The 19,558-nt window shown below is 33.3% G+C and overlaps 1 protein-coding gene across 6 annotated transcripts; it reads right to left on the reverse strand.

The window, feature by feature from the left end:
- Positions 1-7,583: 7,583 nt before the first annotated feature.
- Positions 7,584-19,276, reverse strand: LPAT5 (lysophosphatidyl acyltransferase 5). Of its 6 annotated transcripts, XR_013682175.1 has the most exons (6): positions 19,055-19,274; positions 17,269-17,942; positions 16,957-17,087; positions 16,602-16,870; positions 11,083-13,404; positions 9,583-9,751 (listed from the first exon to the last, which is right to left on the reverse strand). XR_013682175.1 is itself a non-coding variant. In XM_078995499.1 (5 exons), the coding sequence occupies exons 2-5, from the start codon at positions 17,829-17,831 to the stop codon at positions 7,599-7,601; spliced, it is 1,125 nt and encodes a 374-aa protein (XP_078851625.1). In that variant the 5' UTR covers positions 17,832-17,942; positions 19,077-19,276; the 3' UTR covers positions 7,584-7,598. The 6 variants fall into 6 exon arrangements, 5 of the variants coding, with proteins under 5 accessions (XP_078851625.1, XP_078851624.1, XP_078851626.1 ...); XM_078995499.1 differs by lacking the exons at positions 9,583-9,751; positions 11,083-13,404 and adding an exon at positions 7,584-7,760 and having other exon boundaries at positions 19,077-19,276; XM_078995498.1 differs by lacking the exons at positions 9,583-9,751; positions 11,083-13,404 and adding an exon at positions 7,584-7,760 and having other exon boundaries at positions 19,055-19,276.
- Positions 19,277-19,558: the final 282 nt, after the last annotated feature.

Raw genomic sequence — 19,558 nt, forward strand, 5'->3', positions numbered from 1 at the left:
TTTATTCGTTTTTGTGTATTTGATTTGTTTCTTCAAGAAACTCAGTTTTCTATAAATTTTTAAACAAATTTATTGAACTAAGCATACTTTTATGATTATAAATTTGTTTATTTTCTATTGTTAAATCAAGTGTAAATAAATTTGAACAATCGTTAAATTTCATATTCTATAATGTAATTTATGCACTAATTAATCAAATAATAGTACATATCCAAGTGGTCGGGTACCTCCAAGAGAATAAGCAAACATGTAAATTATATGCAATTTCACAATATTGTAATTTTTTACTTGATTTAAATAAACAATTACTTCTTTCACTTGATTTAGATCCTTGATTACTCATACGAGGTTGTAATAAATAAAATTTTGATAAATTGAAAAAATTGTTTAGCAAAACCTTAAAATTTTGAAATTTGTTGGAAATTTTGTTATATGCCAAGTTAGGCTTCTTTTTATGTTGTTATGTTTTTTTGATTTGGCTATGTAGGGTTCATTTGAAGTTCCATTTTTCTACAAGAATGTTAATGTTCACATCCAAGTGGAAATACTCACAACTGGTAAGCATGCAAAAAGATTTTTTCACTTACATTAATCAAAACTGTTATTTTAAGTGGTTTGTTCACATGGATGCCATACCGGTTGTGACTATATAGACCTTCTAGCAGTTTAAACAAGAATCCTAACGACTTTATGAAGAATTTTGTTGCGTTTTCAATGAAGTATCACCCTGTCAACATTCTTCTCTACAGTTCTTTCTCTTATTTTCGATATAGATGCGTGTCATAACAATTATGCAGAAAGAGGTGTTAGCGACCGTTAAAAATGAAAATGATATATATAATTTAATAATAATATATAAAGTGTAAATTGTAGATTTATGATATTTATTTCAATGAAAAATATGTTGTTTGATTGTTAGGTTACATATCTGTTTTTTTTTTAATAATTTGATTTTGACAAGTTTGATCTAAATTTGAAAATTGAAGCAGGTAGGAAAGAAATGTGCTAACGATTTTGAATTTGTATTGCCCTATTGAAACCAACCGTAGCCTCACATACCATTCCCTCATATCTCAGTAGGTCTTAACATTTCCCAAAATTCAGCTACAAGAAGTCGTGGATGCACTTCTTGAATCAATCCTTTAAACCGAATTTCATTTGTTAGTTGGATGTAGTGATCAAAATGCAAGATTTGTGAAAGTTCATTATTATTTATTAGTGTTAACCTCTAGCAAATTATGAAACTAATATTATATTTTTGTTCACAACATTTTTTTGTAATAATTTATTTGTTCGGAAGATATGTATATGTGATTGGGTGTAGCCTGAAAAATCATATTTTAATTTTTATAAGGAAAAAATACTTTGAAATCGACCAAATTACAATGTTTGATTTGATGTTTATGGTTATGACAATTCACTTTATTTGTAATGTTTATCAAATTTCTTTGCTGAATTTAATGTTGTCGGTACATGTAACAACTTATTGGTGTTTTTGGTTTTACAGGGCCAATATGAAAAATCATATTTTAATTTTATAAGGAAAAAATACTTTGAAATCGACCAAATTACAATGTTTGATTTGATGTTTATGGTTATGACAATTCACTTTATTTGTAATGTTTATCAAATTTCTTTGCTGAATTTAATGTTGTCGGTACATGTAACAACTTATTGGTGTTTTTGGTTTTACAGGGCCAATATGAAAAGAGTCATATGAGTCTTCATGAGGGTTGGTATACCGAACAAAGTCAATTCATAAAGTCACTACACAACATGTTTTAAATAAGAAGTCACATTATGTTCTAATAAAACAAAGATCATATAGATCATTATGTTAAAAATTATTGTATTAAAAAACCAAATTGCTCTAATATAAATATTAAATATTTTTATCTAATAAGTTTGGTTCAAAAACTCTAAAAATGAATCTAACTAACATTTTTTTTATTAAAATTCAACCTAAGACAAAACCACCTATTAATGTAATATGTATTTCATTTATGTCCTTGCGTTAACCGTGTGTCATAATCTAGTTTACATATAATAGTGTTGAAGTATATATATATATATATATATATATATATATATATATATATATATATATATATATATATATATATATATATATATATATAATAGGGTTGAAGTACGATTTAGATAAATAGGAATTAAATATCGATTTATTAGACCGTATAAAAGGGAGTTTGATTTAATAAACCAAATAAAATACACCAAATAGAGTATGACGGATTTTGTTAGTGTATTTTATATCTCAAATAGAATATATCTAGTATTCTCATATTCTATTTTTTGTAATTTATATTTGACACAGGATACACCTAATAGAATATGGTTATTTGATATCATGTATCCTATTTCATATTAGGATACGAAACTAGTTATATATTTATTATATACGGTGTCTTCTATTTGTTATTTTCTGGTAGTGTTTTGAGATTTAATAAAATTTACGAAAGTATTTATAAAATTTCTCAAAAGCATAAGAATATTTTTTGTTCTTCTTCATTAAATCTGGTCATTTATGTTACACTATGTTTACCTCCGCATTAGCATTTTTAACAGGACACGCACAACCATCATCTTTGTTAGTTATTAATTGTATTTATTTATAGTTGATGCCATCTTCTAACGAACCATTAGTGAATCGGATAACCTTTTCCATCTTCTACTCATCCGGAGAGTTCATCGTCATTTTCCTCTTCCTCGTGTATAATAATCAAAATCACAATCTTTTCTACAATATTAATAAGAGAAATTGAATAATCTAACCACCTAACCACTTTTTAGTATTATTTTGAAAAAAATAATCAATTTTGTTTTAGCAAAAATAACCATTTTGTCCGGAATGAGTATTCTGGATTTTTTTTTTTTAAAAAAAAGTTTTTTTTACCAAGTCCATAACAACATTCCGGACTACTATTCACATTTTCGGATTAGTGTTCACATTCTGCACTAAAATTTTGGATTTCAGGAAAAAAGAACACTGGAATTTCAAGCACAATTCCGAAATTCAGAGAACAATTTCAAAATTTTGAAAAAAAAAATACGTTTTTTACTTAAATTTAACAAAAACTTAAACAAATATAGTAATATTAAACACTAAAATTAGACATTTTACTGAAAAAGATAATGTTAAACACTAAGAAATTGACATTTCAATGGTATTAAACACTAATAAATTGATATTTCGGACATAAAATGAGATATTTTTCAAAAAAAAAAAAATTAGGAAAACCAAAAAATAATTATTGACTTTGAAGATCAAACCAGAATACAGTGGTTTAGAATTGAGCATTCTTTGAAAAAGAAAATTGAAAAATATTTCGTAATATGAACAATAGTCTGGAATGAAACAGATTGTGGATATATATATATATATATATATATATATATATATATATATATATATATATATATATATATATATATATATATATATATATATATATATATATATATATATATATATATATATATATATATATAGGGTTAGGTTTTATGGAAAATAAGAATCCCTAAAAATCATAAAAGTGCATAAAAAAAATACTTAAACATCAAAAATCTTTTTTTTTTTTTTGATTTTATATTATGAATTTTCGCAGCTTTTTCTTTATTTTCGCTGAATTTTTTTTTGAAAAAAAATCAATTTTTTAATCTTTTTTTTCAGCGATTTTGTTAATAAACCTACGATTTTTAGGAAAAAAATGTCAAAAAAATATTTGTGATCTCTAAGTATTTTTTTTTTTTATGTATTTTTATGATTTTTAAGTTGAGCAGAAAAAAAAAGATTGAGCATGATGGAATGAATTTGGGTCACTCATTTTGAATATGTCGTTTAAACGCTCCAGCTCCAGCGTACGGGACCGACGTAACATATCATATTCATTTATAAATATGTAATGAATAAGTGTATTCATATATGAATACGTATATTCATATATAAATACATATAACAGAAATGATTGTTCATATATGAATATAGCGGCGGCGGGTGGTAGCAGAGGTGGCGACTGTTGGTGGTGGTTGGTTTTGAAGGTGGTGGTGGTGGCGGAGATGGCGGTGGTGGTGGTTGGTGGCGAAGGGGAGGTGGTATATTCTTATATGAATACACTTATATTTATATTCATATATGAATATTACTTATCCCCGTCGGCCCAATACATCGGAGCGTTTTGAGACAAAAAATAAAGGATTGTTAAGAATGATTCTTGCATTTTTAACATTTTTTTTTTCTTAATTGAAATTATATATATTATTTTCTTTAAAAATCTCATTTATATGAGTTAAAATTAGATTACTCAATTTGCCTATTAATAATCTTTGTTGGTATTGGTAGAGTCTCTAACGTTCTTACCTTTGTAGGCATTTTTCATGACCCATCACATATTTTTATAAAACAATAATATTTGAAAAAAACAAACAAACAATGTTTCTTTAACTAATAATCGATTTATGATTTATAAAAAATGATTCATAATTTTTATAGTAATATTTCAAAATTAGGGTAATAAGCATATTTTATTTTAATAGTCCTATAATAGTGTGATCTCGTGAGTCTTTATGAGGTGTTTGCTGGCATACCTGACCTTATGCATCACGGGTTTGCTTAGGATTATGATATAATTGTCTTTCGTTTTTCTAATAAAAAACTAACTATTTTTTATAGTCTATTAATCAAATTAAAATAAAATCCGATTTTATGACTATTTAAAACATGCATCCGACTACCATGTGATACTCAAGACTGCAACCATGTTTTCGTTGTATTTATTTATATAACTAAAAATTAATAAGATAAAGCATAATGATTTTTATCTTTTATAGATAATTATATACTATTCAGTAAATTAACAAAATTAAGATAATATTTAAAATGGGATTCATAATTCTGCTCTCGTGACATGCCATAAAGTTTTGAGGACATTGTTTTTGATCGCGGTTTTTCTTTTTTCGTTTGTCTCATTTTACAAGTTGCAAAAGTAGATGTGTGGTGGAAAGAGGTCGACAAAGATTGGAAGTACATTATGTTTTATGACTTTTATCAAGTAAAAATTCATATGATGCCTATATTTTTTTTTAAACGTTAAGTAAATAAATATTTATTAAAATGGAGAAGTTATTGATCTTGGCTTCTTGCAAGTGATTATGGCCAATAATGTTGCGTGATGAATCACATGTTTTGATTACGATATAGATCTATCGTCCAAAGAGCTCGAAGCTAACACCATTTTGAGAAGAAAAAAAAAAGTACATAAAAAAAATTATCGCTTTCTCGACTTTTGTAAAAGTGACAATGTGGTTTTCTTATCATAACCAAAAATCAAGTGTTAGAAAACTTACACCTTGATAAAGTAAGTCGATTGGGCCGATTTTTACAATTCGCAACACGTATGCACACACACAGATACAAACTGGTTGTAGATTAGTTATATACATTGTAAATCAGCTAATATTAGGGAAATCAAATATGACTAATATAAAAAAAGATGATAACAAACTCAATACTAATATATAAACAGTATTATTAAGTGATTTTGGTTCATAAGAATATTTTGGTTATAGCTACCATTTTTATATGGTTGTTTAATAATAATCATTACAAAATATTCAATATTATAATTATATAATTTTGATCCATATTTTTTGGTCAAATTATTATAGAAGGTAATGTTTATGATGGACCATTATAACCCATTTGGAAGGTATTGTAGCGGGCCCATAAGAAAACCCCAGCTGTTTGAAGTAATGGGCTGATTGCGTGATGATGCTTTATAATCTCATAACTCAAAAATCTATACTTATAATTATATCGAGTAATTACGTGCCCAATAGGTCTCTCTCTCTTTATTATTATTATTTTATTTTTATTTTATATTTTTTTTATATTTTTTTTAACTTGAACTTGGACGGTAATTGAAATGTAATTTTGTTGTCTTTTTATTCCTACCTAAAAACATTATATTGCTCTTCTTTAATTCCTTTTAATTATTTATTAATTAATTTATGTATTTTAAACATCCTAAAAATACATTCTAAAAGCTTCATTTTAAATCATTAATAAAACCATAAATATCATTCATTATATAAAAATCATAAGTCGTGTATCTCAAAAATATTATAAACATCTGTCAAATATATCAGAATATAAACATCAAAGGTTAAATAAATGGTGTGTGCTCTACAATAATCCTGAGCTTTTCCCCTTGCTACCAGAACTACTTGAAATTAAAACTGAAAACTTTAAACACGAAGCTTAGTGAGTCTCCCCAAACTACCACATATCATACACATAATCACATAATCACATAAACTGGGCCCCCACCCCTTCCTCGGGCTACGCCCGGCATCGGACAGAGTCCGACATTAGGCCCCGTCTGGCATCCAGCCCCGCTCGATATACAAATTTGTTTTTACAAGGCCCTATCTGTCTCTAGGCCCCGCCCGCTATACACATACAAATAAGAACATATAATCATGCTAGTACATAAAGAATCATATATAACACTACATATTCCATTCTTAAGGTCTCGTCTATCACGGGCCCTACCCCTACTCTGCTAATGATGAGATATGGAACCTCGTCCATACTCAGCTAGTGATGAGATACGGGACCCCACCCACCCTCACCTCCCTACCGCTCACATACCAATATCACAAAGACAACAAGTATAACTAAACGTGCATTCCTTCATCGGGTCCCACCTGGCATCGAACCATAGTTCGAAAAAATACATATAAACATTCCTCGGGTCCCGCCTGGCATCGAACCGAAGTCTGGAAAGCATACAGACCTTCCTCGGGATTTCCCCGGCATCGGACCAAAGTCCCAAAACATATAAAACAAGCACATGCAAGAATCACAACAACATAAAGCATACAAACATTCATCGGGCACCACCCAACATTAGATCGGAAATCCTAAACATATAAACCTACATCGGGCATTGCCCGGCATCGGACCTTAGTCCGACACATACTAACATACATAAATGGGCCGACATTGGTGCCTTCGACCCGTTCTTACAAGAGAAATCTCACCTCACAAGCTGACTGCATAATCCCACGGGTAAACCTCTGGCTGCTAGCTAGCATATCCCCGAACTGCTGATTTCTCGACTCCCGGAGCTACTGATCATCATACAAATTAGATAAGTCCGGGATTCTTATAACTTAACCATAAGTCCTCACTGGGGTAAAAGACCATTCTACCCCTCACATACTCTTGTTCCAAATTGGACTTTACCCAAACCTTAGCCCAAAAGATAACCACTTTCACAAGGCCCAATAAATGGCCCAATTTCCATTTGGGCCTAATCCTTTCACATGGGCCTCAACCTAAGGCCCAAACCATAATATGAAAGGCTCAAAACTAGGTAGACTTATCAAGCCTACTAATGGCCCAATTTGCTAAATTAGGCCCAACCTGTAACATCCATAAAAATCATGTCAAATTTAATCTTTTAAAAACATTTAGAAACCAACAGTTATGTAACAACCCAATTTTCACGTCCAAAAATTTCATTAAAAATAAGTGTTTTGTAAAATATTTATAGCAAAAACATCATCCGATCATATCATTTCATAAAACATATTACGTATCTGAAAACCCAAAACAAGAAAATAATAATAATAATGTCAGAGTACAATCCCAAACATCTCATAATGCGGAAATCCAAAGTGTGTGTGTATGATGTGCCACTACCAAGCCGACTCCTTCCCCTTCGCTGAAGAGGTACCTGAAACCAAAACTGAAAACTGTAAGCACGAAGCTTAGTGAGTCCCCCCATCGTACCACATACCATACAATCATAACACATACAAACTGCCAGGCATTTTCGGGGTGCCCGACCTACCCGGTACGACCATTCTGGGGTGCCGACCTACCCGTACGGCCATTCTGGGGTGCCGACCTACCCATGTCAAGCCATTTTGGGGTGCTGACTACCCTTCGGTCCTAACAACCGAACCTCGGGGACTATTTCACCCCTACTACTACTATCACATATAACATAACATAAGCATATTATCAGACATATATGGGGTGCCTAAACTACCCTTCGGTCCTAACAACCGAACTCTACTACCATCACATACAACATATCATGCTAGCATATAACATATCAGGTAGTAACCAACCTAGATGATATCACAAAGACAATCATCTATCATACGCCTCCTACTAATGGGCCGACATTATGGCTTTAGACCCACCACTACTAGAAGGTAACTCACCTCGAAAAGTAGCTGCTGAAAGCCTGCTTGCTAAGCGCCTGACTGCTGAATCGATAATCCTCCGGCTATAAATCATAAACATAGATTCGCCACTCATTCACACCCTTAGGTCAGATGACTAACCCACCCCTGGTCCAAGGTCAACTCCTTGGTCAAAGCCAACTTTCAGTTGACGGGACTCGTCGAGTCATGGTACTGACTCGTCGAGTCCTTCTCCCACTAACCCGGTCCTACTCTACAACCCCTCTTCCCACTCACTGAATCACCCTTAACTCACTACTTGGGACGATAGAACCGGCTCGCGATCTGACTCGCCGAGTCCAAGAACAACTCGCCGAGTCCATACGAGCGACCTCCCACTTGCTTCCAAATCCTCACCAGAGCATCCCTTATGAGGATTTGGGTTTCTGGGACTATTGCAACACGTTAGATTGCTAATTCTGCATGTAAATACAAATGGTTGGACCTTCAACATCTAAACCCCTCATACTCAGTAACTGTTCATCTGACTCGCCGAGTTTGAAGAACAACTCGTCGAGTACCAGGCAGTCTTCATAGGACTCGCCGAGTTGTTCATCCAACTCGCCGAGTTCCACTTTGGGACTCGCCGAGTCCCTTGACCCATTTCCCATATAGACCAAATTTGAGACATGCAACGCTTCAAAACCATATATCTATGTTCCTAGAGCATGCTTATCACATAAAGTTGCAAACGTTACGTGCATGCATGGCCCTACAAGCTTCAAAAGGCAAATCCAAGCTCTTTATGAGGTCATACACTCAATGGGGACCTCAATCACTTCATCCACATGAACTTTATGCTTTTAATACGTCCACAAGGTCTAGATCTAAAGTCCTTTCGGATAATTAAGCACAAACACATGGAGTTTGGTGTTTTAGGGATTGAAAACCACCAATTTGGGACAAAAATGGTATCTAATGAACTAATGATCAAGGTATGAACTTTTCTACCTGAATGGAAGCTTCTCACAGTGTAGATTTCGGATCTACTCCCTTCCTTGCACTCTTCAACATCCTCCTCCTTCTTCTAAGCTCCAAACTTCCTTCACCAAGTAAAAATCACTCACAAGAACAATATGGGGGCTAGGGTCTCTCACTACAGCTCTCTAGAAGTGTTATGGACAAGGAAGGCCGAGTTAGTGTGCTTAAATAGGGTGCCAACACTCGGGTTAAGGTTTTTGCCCCAACAGGGCCTACTCGCCGAGTCGGGGAGCCGACTTGCCGAGTCCAAGGCCTAGACTTCGCGTCTCATCCCGCTCCTACTTGGTGAGTCGGTCCTTCAACTTGCCGAGTCCAAGGCAAAAATGCATGAATTTAGAATTATTAATTACAAGAAATACGTACTGGGAACCAGGTGCTACAAGTTATTACAAATTTGTTTTCAAAACAATTCTATATCAGAGTATCCCAGAAACATAGTCATAAAATGTGAGGAGTTGTACAATCACGCATTTGCCTTCCCGCGATCCTCTACCTGAAACCAAAACTGAAACTGTAAGCCCAAAACTTAGTGAGTTCCCCCAAAATACCAATACATAGCAAATAACACATATACAAATAACATGTAATGGGTCCACAGCTTTACATATTGGATTACCCCTGGGCCCGCAGTGTGAGTTTGGCTTGCCTTCTAGGCCCTCAGCTCACATCTGGCTTGCCATTGAGCCCACAGTACGAGTCTGGTATGCCTTGTCCGACCCTCAGCTCGTATGTGGAATACTCCTGAGTCCTCAGTATGAGTCTGGCATGCCTTGCCCGACCCTCAGCTCATATCTGGAATACTCTAGGGTTTGTTGGCTACCGCACAGAGCATTACAACCTCAACCCATCCCTCATAACATGCCGACATATAACATAATTAATGCACATACAGATAATCAGATAGTAAAACAGGTAGTCCTATAGATCTACCAACTGGCATAGCAACTAGCATGCATAACTAATTCATACTCAACATAACATCAACTACTAGGATATCAGATCCAATGGGTCGGCATTGGTGCCTTCGACCCCTTAGTATAATGAGGATAACTCACCTCATAACTATCGAAATGAAATGATAAGCTCAAACTCTAGAACCACAACCACGAACTCCACCACTTATATTTACCATAAGACCATTTCCATAAATCTAATTTACCAAAATACCCTCAGAAGTCAAACTAGTCAACCCTTGGTCAAAGTCAAGGTCAACGGTCAAGGTCAACAGTCCATGTTGACCCAACTCGTCGAGTGCAGCTCACTGACTCGTCGATTCCTTCCATAACTCGAGAAGTCGTGAAACCTTCCAATTGACTCGCCGAGTTTCCAAACAACTCATTGAGTCTGTGCGTGTTCACAGTCGAGAAAGCACTAACTGAATCGTCGAGTCATCTTGCTGACTCGCTGAGTTCATGCACAAACCCTCAAGGCTAATCTTCATCAGACTCACCGAGTTGGCCATGCAACTTGTCGAGTCCCTTCATTCCTTTCTCCATTCAGATGCTTATAAGCCACCCCAAAGCTCTATATCACAGATATGAGTTCCTAGAGCATACTTCCCACATAAAGTTGCAAACTTTACGTGCATGCAAGGTACTAAAGGCCAAAATCAAGCAAAAGATGAGGTTCTAAGTGAGGAAAGAGGCACTAACTTACTAAAGGCTGAAGCTTTATGACATTAAAGACTAAGATAAGCCTAGATCTGAAGTTGCAACTTCAGATCATGGCGAACACCTGAAATGAAACTCTAACATGCTAAAATGGACCTAAACTTCAACAAGGAGAAGATCACATTAATGAAAAGCCAAGGTAACGACTTGTTACCTCCAAAACAATGCCAAGATGGAGTAGAATTCAGGTCCACAACTTTTCCTTGCTCCAAGCTCCTTGGTCTTCAAGTTCCTCTCACCAAGATTTTATTCCCAAGCTTAAAATCACACAAAAGAGGAGTAAACAACGATTTAGGGTTTCTGGACTCCCAAGGGGGCTGTAAGGGAGGCTACAAGGATAAATGATCCTTTAAATAGGGTGCAAAACCTTGGAAAAATTAGGGTTTCATCCTCCAGATCCAACTCGTCGAGTTGGTCACTTAAAACACACGGCCAAATTCATTCCTACTCGAGGAGTCAAGGCATCCAACTCGTCGAGTAGACCTTTTAAAATGAAAATAAAAATGTAAAGGTTATAAACCTGAAAGTCGGGGTGTTACACAACCCATCTAATGGACCTTACCGTAAACCCTAAACATGTTCTTAGCCTAAAATACATGACTTATCGTGGCCCACTAAGGCCCAAAGAAATAAAGTCCAAAGCATGGCCTTAACCGAGGCCCAAACACACAAAGCCCATATATGTTGAGTACGCGGGGCGTACTCCTTTGTACGCTAAGCATAAAGTTGTATGGCTTTTACGCTGCATGTACATGCATGTACACCCAACACACTGCTCTGTTAAGCCACTTTTCCATTAACCACTTAATACTCTATTCCAAAGGCTATAATCACATATCCAAGTCCTCTTCCATGTCTTATTTCAATCACTTGGTGGCTTGTAACCCACCAAATGGACCCAAACATGGAAAATAGCAACTAACTTCCATGGAAATGGCTATATCTCATGCATGGTCACAAAAGGATTTCAAAGATCGAAACATTACTGATATCGGAACACATTTAGCATTAAGGGTGGCAACTTCTTTCAAGCCTCTAAACACCACCAAGATCTTCACCAAACCAAAAACACACAAGAATGGAGGATGAGAGGCTATCTAGGGTTTCTGAGGTTGAGAGGTTGATAAGGAGGCTAGGGTTTGAGTCATAATGTTCTTTATATAGTGCTTAACCCTAAAAATTAGGATTTAGGGACTATGAATGTACGTTGGGCGTATGCCTCTAACCTACGTGTTCATTTGGTTCTCTATGTTGCACGTACCCCTAGCTTACGTGGGGCGTACTTCCGCGCAGGCCACCTTGCATGCATGGTATCTTCTTGTCATTTTTCTCCATTAAGGACCAATATTGCCAATTACTCCAAAGTGTCATATCTTCCTCCTCCGGGGTCCGTTTCTAACGAACCTTATATCCACGAAAAGGTGATGAGAAGCCCCACACTCCTAACAATGCGCCCAAGCCTTAAAGCCTTCCGAATAAAACCCAAAACCCATAAAGGCTCAAACTGCCACTTTACCGATATACCCTTTGGCTCCAAGACACAACCAGCTCCCGGATCACCTCAACTGCATTATCCATACATAAACGGGTTTAGATACCTCTCTTATAAAGGCCCTAAGCCTTATGATAACCTACCATCAGGCCACATTACCGAATTAGGAAAGCGATTCGGAACAGGGAGTTACAATATTTCTTTTTTAATTACCATTAAAGAGACAAATAGGGACACCCCCTTTCCCAATCCAACGTGAATATATATCTCTCTTTGTTTGTATCTAATTTCCCACAAACCTCCCAACCTCTCATTGTTCTTTCACTCCATCGACACGCCCTCGCCACCATCGTCTATCTTCTGGCGCATAAAGCTATGTAGACACCGAGACACTCCGACGAACCTACTTCTCATCTTCTTTCAATTCTTGTTGTCGAACTCTCTCACTCCACTAGAATGTCACCCCTACCTTTTTTTAAAGTAGCTAGAGAAAACCTGAGATCAGTCGAAATCTGAAACCAATAAGTCAATCCTAAAACTTGAAATCAAAAAAATTATGAAGCCAAGCCATCGTCACCTTCATAGATACTACCTTCAAATCCATCACCATCGTCACTTTCAACAACCACTACAGTAGATTTCACCAAATCAAGGGTTTTGATTTCATGATGGTTGCTTTAGGTGGTCCAGGATGATGGTTCAGTCATGTGAATGATTTGGGGTTTTGTTATTTTGATGTCCAACGAGAGAAGAGAAAAGGTCGTTGGAAATTTTAAGAGCCGTCAATCTGCACTTGAAAGTCTCCAAGCGATCTGCACTCGAAAGACGTCATCTACTCTATCGATATGTATCGTTGTCAAACCACCGGAACCCACCAACACCACCTATAAATCAAAACACAATGGAGCCTCCGTAATACTCCACACATCTTCAGTTCCTTCAACATCGTCGTCAGTCATCATCTTCTGTCATCTACCTACAGATCTGTCAGAAATGTAATTTGGGTCAATTTTTCTTTGAATGCATTGATTCTAGTTTTGATTTCTGATTTACATTTGTTGTTTGAATTCTTGGTTTTGAGTTCTGGATGTGGTTTCACATTGAATGGATTTATGGTATCACGGTTCATTTGGATTTTTTTAATCTTTTTTTTCCGATGGAAAATATGGTTGTAATTTCGTCTAATATAGAGTTGGTGGTTATTTTCGGGGACATATTAGTGGTAGCTTACTTCGGGAAAGAGAAACTATATGGGTGGACATTTAACAATAAATAAATTAATAAACCGACAATAATAAATAACAAAAAGAACAAGAAAAAGAAATACATTTAAAAGTAAATAAATCAATAAGGGTAATACAGTCATTTCACGTATGATAGAGACCAAACACACAACAATATTACATTTTAGAGACCGTTTGAATTTACAAAAAAAAAAAAAAAAAAAAAAAAAACAATCAGAAAATTACCCCAAACCATACGGACCATTCTTGTAATTTACACATTTATACTTTGTAATTTTTATAACATATTTCAAAATATATCATATATATTAAATCATATTAATTTGAAACTCATATATTTTTAACTTAATGTTACTTTATTTTTTAGATGATTGAAATATTTTACATATACAAGATCAGTATTTTCATATTTCGTTACTCATATTCACATGTCTTCTTTTTTCGGTTATTGTTATCCATAATGTATGAAAAAAAGGTACACATAGGTATAAAATGGAAATATATGTTCAATTAAAATTTTTCTACACTCTTATTGATTTCTCTACATCTCATTTTATAGTTATTTTTAATTAAAATTTTTCCACATGATATTGTGTAGTTGTTTTCATTTTTATTCAATTTCATATAATAATTAATTAAATATATTAATTGCAATAAATGTAATAATAAATGCATATCAATTTTAGTAATGACTTTTCTTCTAATTTCAAAAAATTTAAATTAGAACCACATTAGTTTCCTTTGTTTATTAATCTAAATTATGTGTTTAAATTTAAAAAAGAAAAAACACTTTAATTTTATATAATTCAATATTTTTCTAATTTTTTTTATAAATTCAAACTTCTCAATTGTTAAGAATTATATATATATATATATATATATATATATATATATATATATATATATATATATATATATATATATATATAAAGCATATTAGTCATCTCTTGATTTTAAAAGGTATAAGTTACAAAGTTTTTTGTACAAATCATTTATACATAAATAAATCATTAATACTTGTCAAGAGTTTAAACCTTTGAATTAAGAAAGGTTATTAAGAAATTTAATTGGAGCAAAATGATAATTTTAAAATACAAGATTCATGTATATAAATTAATTTATATTTTTTAAACTAGACACCCATGTTAATCAAATTGCATCAAATGTATATACAAACAATATAAATATAAGGTCTAAATATAAATAATTTACTTAAAAATGATAAACTTTTTTATACATAAAAACTAATAGTTATTTCTCCATAAGAAAATTATTTGCTAAAATAATTGTTTATCGTCACTGCGTAATATATATATATATATATATATATATATATATATATATATATATATATATATATATATATATATATAGAGAGAGAGAGAGAGAGAGAAAGAAAGAGAGGAAAGAGTGTTTTATTAAATATAAATTGAGTCACAACCACAAGATTAAGGTGACAATGATTTATATATCCATTCAATATAATTAGAAGACGGATTATAATGTTGATGAATATTTTATTAAAATGTATATAACTGAAATGTATATAACATTGTAATTGTCCAATGTTCTTATATTTCAACTTCTAAATTGAATTACTTCAAAGATTCTTATAAATTTCATATTTATCTTCCTCTTATATAATTATCATTTTCAATAATAATATATATAGCCTAGTAAGTGTTCGACAAATAGATGTGATGTAAAAAAGCAGATTATAGTGAAAATTTAAAAATATTGAATATAAATCAAGTTAATGATTGAAATTTAACAATATTATAATGAATATATCAAACAAAACGACGTATTATTATGAGTTTGGGTACCTAAGCTTATATACCCTTAAGGGTATATTCACTTTTCCTTATATATATATATATATATATATATATATATATATATATATATATATATATATATATATATATATATATATATATATATATATATATATTTGCTATTGAAAATAGTCAAAATACACTGGCTCAAAAGCATCACTGATTCATGATTCATTGTGTAGAGGAAGCTTGTAGCATGGCCTTATATCACTACTTTTATATATTACACTAATTTTCTTACCACGTAAGTAACCAAGACAAAATCTATAAATAAATAAATAAAAAAAAAATAAAAAAATAAAAAAATACATCATTCCTAACGACATATACTCCCAAAACCCCATTAACTACCTCCCCACCCCTTCACTAAAAAGTGTTTTCTATCTTTCTTATTTTGTGATTTCATTTTTTATTGAAGCAACGGTGCTTCAAGATGAAAGATATTAAGCCTAAAAATTGTGATTTCATTCCCATGAAACTGCATGATCTAACCATTAAAATCTTTAAACAAAAGATTCCACAATAGACTCTCTGGAACGTGTAAAGCTATTCTAGATTATTACAAAAAAGTAATTTCACAAAATTAAAAGCCTTCCACAGATGCCATTATGCAAAATACGAGAATATTTCATGATCTATACACCCAAATGTAGATTGTATGAATGATTTTAATAAAATGTAACTTAGTCATGACTAAAATCAAATCAAAAGCTTAGTGATTATAGAATATAAGAACATTGTATCATCATCATCATCATTCCCTTTTGGTCAACAAAACAACCAAACATCATCCATTCTATTCAAATAATGGAAAGATGGAAATCAATAAAATTACACTAAACAAAGCTTTCAAGTCTAGTACACCTTTCTTCATACCTTGTAGGCTTATGGTTATATATATCTCTTCCAACTATTTGTCTATTGCATACATAAAACATAAAACATAAAACAGACCCTTTCACCAATTAAAAACGGGCGAAGGGCGGATATTAAAATACGTAGCTGACCCTAAATATGCACACACTAACGATATGTATACTTTAAACCAAACAGATGAAAAAAAGGTTATGAAAATACAGATGAAGGTCAAGATGATTACCCCAACAGCATTCATCAGGCATGAGACACCAGCAATCTCCCCTTCTGTTCCTTGATGAGGAAAACATCCTCTCGACTGAAAATCCAAAAGCAATTTATCCTTTTTGGAAAACGTATCCATCAACCAACAACCAATCTTTTCTTCAGACTCCGGGATATCATTCACTACAATACGCCTCACATTGATATGAACTTCTGAAGGAGCCACCCCAAATGCATTGTCTAAGAATGTTGGGCAACGGTTTTTGTACCCAATTGTGATGTCATAAACTGCAATATATGAATAATGAATATACCAAAAACAAAACAAAGTGTTTTAAAAACTAGATTAAAGTCATTATTATAATAAAGAATACCTGCATCCAAACAGTCCCTTAGTTCCTCCATGCAGGCAGCAAATCCCTTTGTTTTTGGGAGTAGGACACTGTGTAAGATAGGCAGCCCGTTTTCAGATGCATATTTTTGGCTCCGAATGCACTTCTGTTCACTATAATAAATATATATATATATTAGTCATTGATGTGATGGGATATATCAGGTTGTACTGTGTTTGGCATGTAGTGGACTGACTGGGACTGATGTCAATGGGACAAAATTTTGTAACTTTGTGAAAAAGACGTGAATGCCCTCGTATCATGTGTAAGAGAAAGTATGAAATATTGTATTACGTGAAGTCGGTGCCCTCGGGGAAAACAGCAAGCCAGAGAGGATCTTGATGATTTTTAAAAGATGAAAGCATGTGTCGCATGGTTGACTCATCAACTTCCCATTTTCTCTCCACTGAAATGAACTCCAAAATGTGAAAAGCCCAACCAAATACAGGGAGCTTCATTAAACTGCTCTTGAGGACATATTTAATATACCCTAAACGCCCTTTTCGCAAGGCGAGATCCCATAAATACATCCAGTCAACTTCAGTTCTGTGGTTGGCAATGATCAAGACTCTCTCCTCTCTTTCTGGAAGAGTTTCTCCAGAAAAGATTACTTTAGTTTTGTTTATTTTCTCAAATAAAAAAGGCCATAAAGCTAGCCAGCTTCCAAAGAAAAACGCTGTTGCTTTTCTGCTGTAATGTATGCTGAAAAATCTTAGGATCACAGCTGTGAAGAAACCACAGAAGACCAATATCACGAATGCTGTTGAAAGCAAGATTAGTAAACAGAACACGCCACGTAGGACTCTTAATGGAGTCAGAGCGCGTGTTTCTTGTTTGTTACTACTCTCAATAGCCATCTTCTTTCCACAATGTCCAAAAGACAACTTGATACTTCAATACAGTGTAAGTGAAGCCAATGTTACAAATTTACAAATGAAGAACTTAGTGGCTCTACAAAATTATAGCTCCTGCAAGAAAAGAGCTGATTAAGAACATTAGAGTGGGTTGAAATTTGAAAATATCATTGTATGCAAATTGCACTAAATGCATAGTTGCCTAATAACTCATAAAGAAAAGAAATGAGAGGAAAATGGAAATTGCAGAGGTCTTGATTTAGTGATATGTTATATACTATGCAATCAAGAGTATCTTGATTTGTAGTATTTTGGTTGAGTGGTGCTTCCCATTCTTAGTTTGGTTTTAATCTAAGATTAGTGTAGTAATTAGTAGATAACTATATTTTGTTAATACAATTGCTCGGTGTTCATAACCATATAATTAACTTATTTTAGGTAGCATATTGTAATCAACTGTGAAGATACAAGTGTGCAATGCATTGGTACTACTACTTATTACCACTATGCTCTCAGTGGGGAACTCTTTTCAAACACTTGGTGCTCATAAAAAGTGAAAGGTAATGGCGTTGCATATCTTGTCCCCTCCTCCTCCCAAAAAGTAGCATGGACATAGCATCAATGTGAAAACCCATTCCCCAAAAAATGAAAAACCCAGCTGAAACTGACCTAGGAAATCTAAACAAGTCCAAGAATGGATCAACAAACAGAGAAATGGAAAAAACTGAAAACAGAAAAACGAGCATCACCTCACCTAGGAGTACATGAAAAAGAGTAGCAGCTAGAAGGGCTGCTGCTAGTCAATAAGAATGCCCTTAAACAGTCCAAGAAATGACACCAAAATGTGCAAAAAGTAAGATCGAGTGAAGAAGCTCAAATTCAAGTTACGCATTGAAAAAAAAGAATAAAATAATCAATATGGACACAGATCCCATTTTGGAATTGCGCCGCCAAACTAAACAAATCAATTAGCGAATCTCATTAACGACACAAATAATTAAATATATCGATTTAGCCTATATACATGCAACTTCAATATAAAATAAAAATGCACCTCGTTCTGCTACTAAACCTAGTGAAAATCAAACTCCAAATGATCTAATAAGAACGCACAATCTCCAAAGCAAACGGTGGTAATAGGCAATAAGAATCGATCGTACGAAGATATGAAGTTTATGCAACTGTTGAATCATTGTAAGATACATAAAATAACATTAGATACAAACCTAAGAAGGAGATGATGACGACCTTATTTGTTGATTGAAGCGTTTTAGGGTTTAAATGGCACTGTAACGGCAATGGCGATCAGCTACAGTAACTCTTACCCAAAATCTTTAGAGTTCAAGAGAGAGAAAGATAGAGCGCTCTGCATAAATTCCAGTTGGATTCTTCACAGCCTTCAGCTTTATTTTTTATTATTGACGAAAACGAGAAAGGCTCGGTAATTGTTGTTTCCGTTATTCCACTTACTTAAATTAGGGGTGTGTGTGGGAGTTATTTTTAAAATCACTTATTAATCTATGGTTTTTAAAAGCTTAATAAGTTAGAAAAGTGTTTTGGTAAATATTACTAATTTTTTAGTGTAGAAAAAAAAAGTTTTTTAAAAGGTCAGAAAATTTTGATTTTATAAAAAATCAATAACCTCACGTTAATTTTCATTTCATGTTCAATGGAAGTGAAAAAAGATATTTTTTCTGTTATTCCACTTGCTTAAATCAAGGGAGCTATTC

This window comes from Lactuca saligna, chromosome 5 (assembly GCF_052625555.1).
Source record: "Lactuca saligna cultivar CGN05327 chromosome 5, ASM5262555v1, whole genome shotgun sequence".
Taxonomy (NCBI): domain Eukaryota; kingdom Viridiplantae; phylum Streptophyta; class Magnoliopsida; order Asterales; family Asteraceae; genus Lactuca; species Lactuca saligna.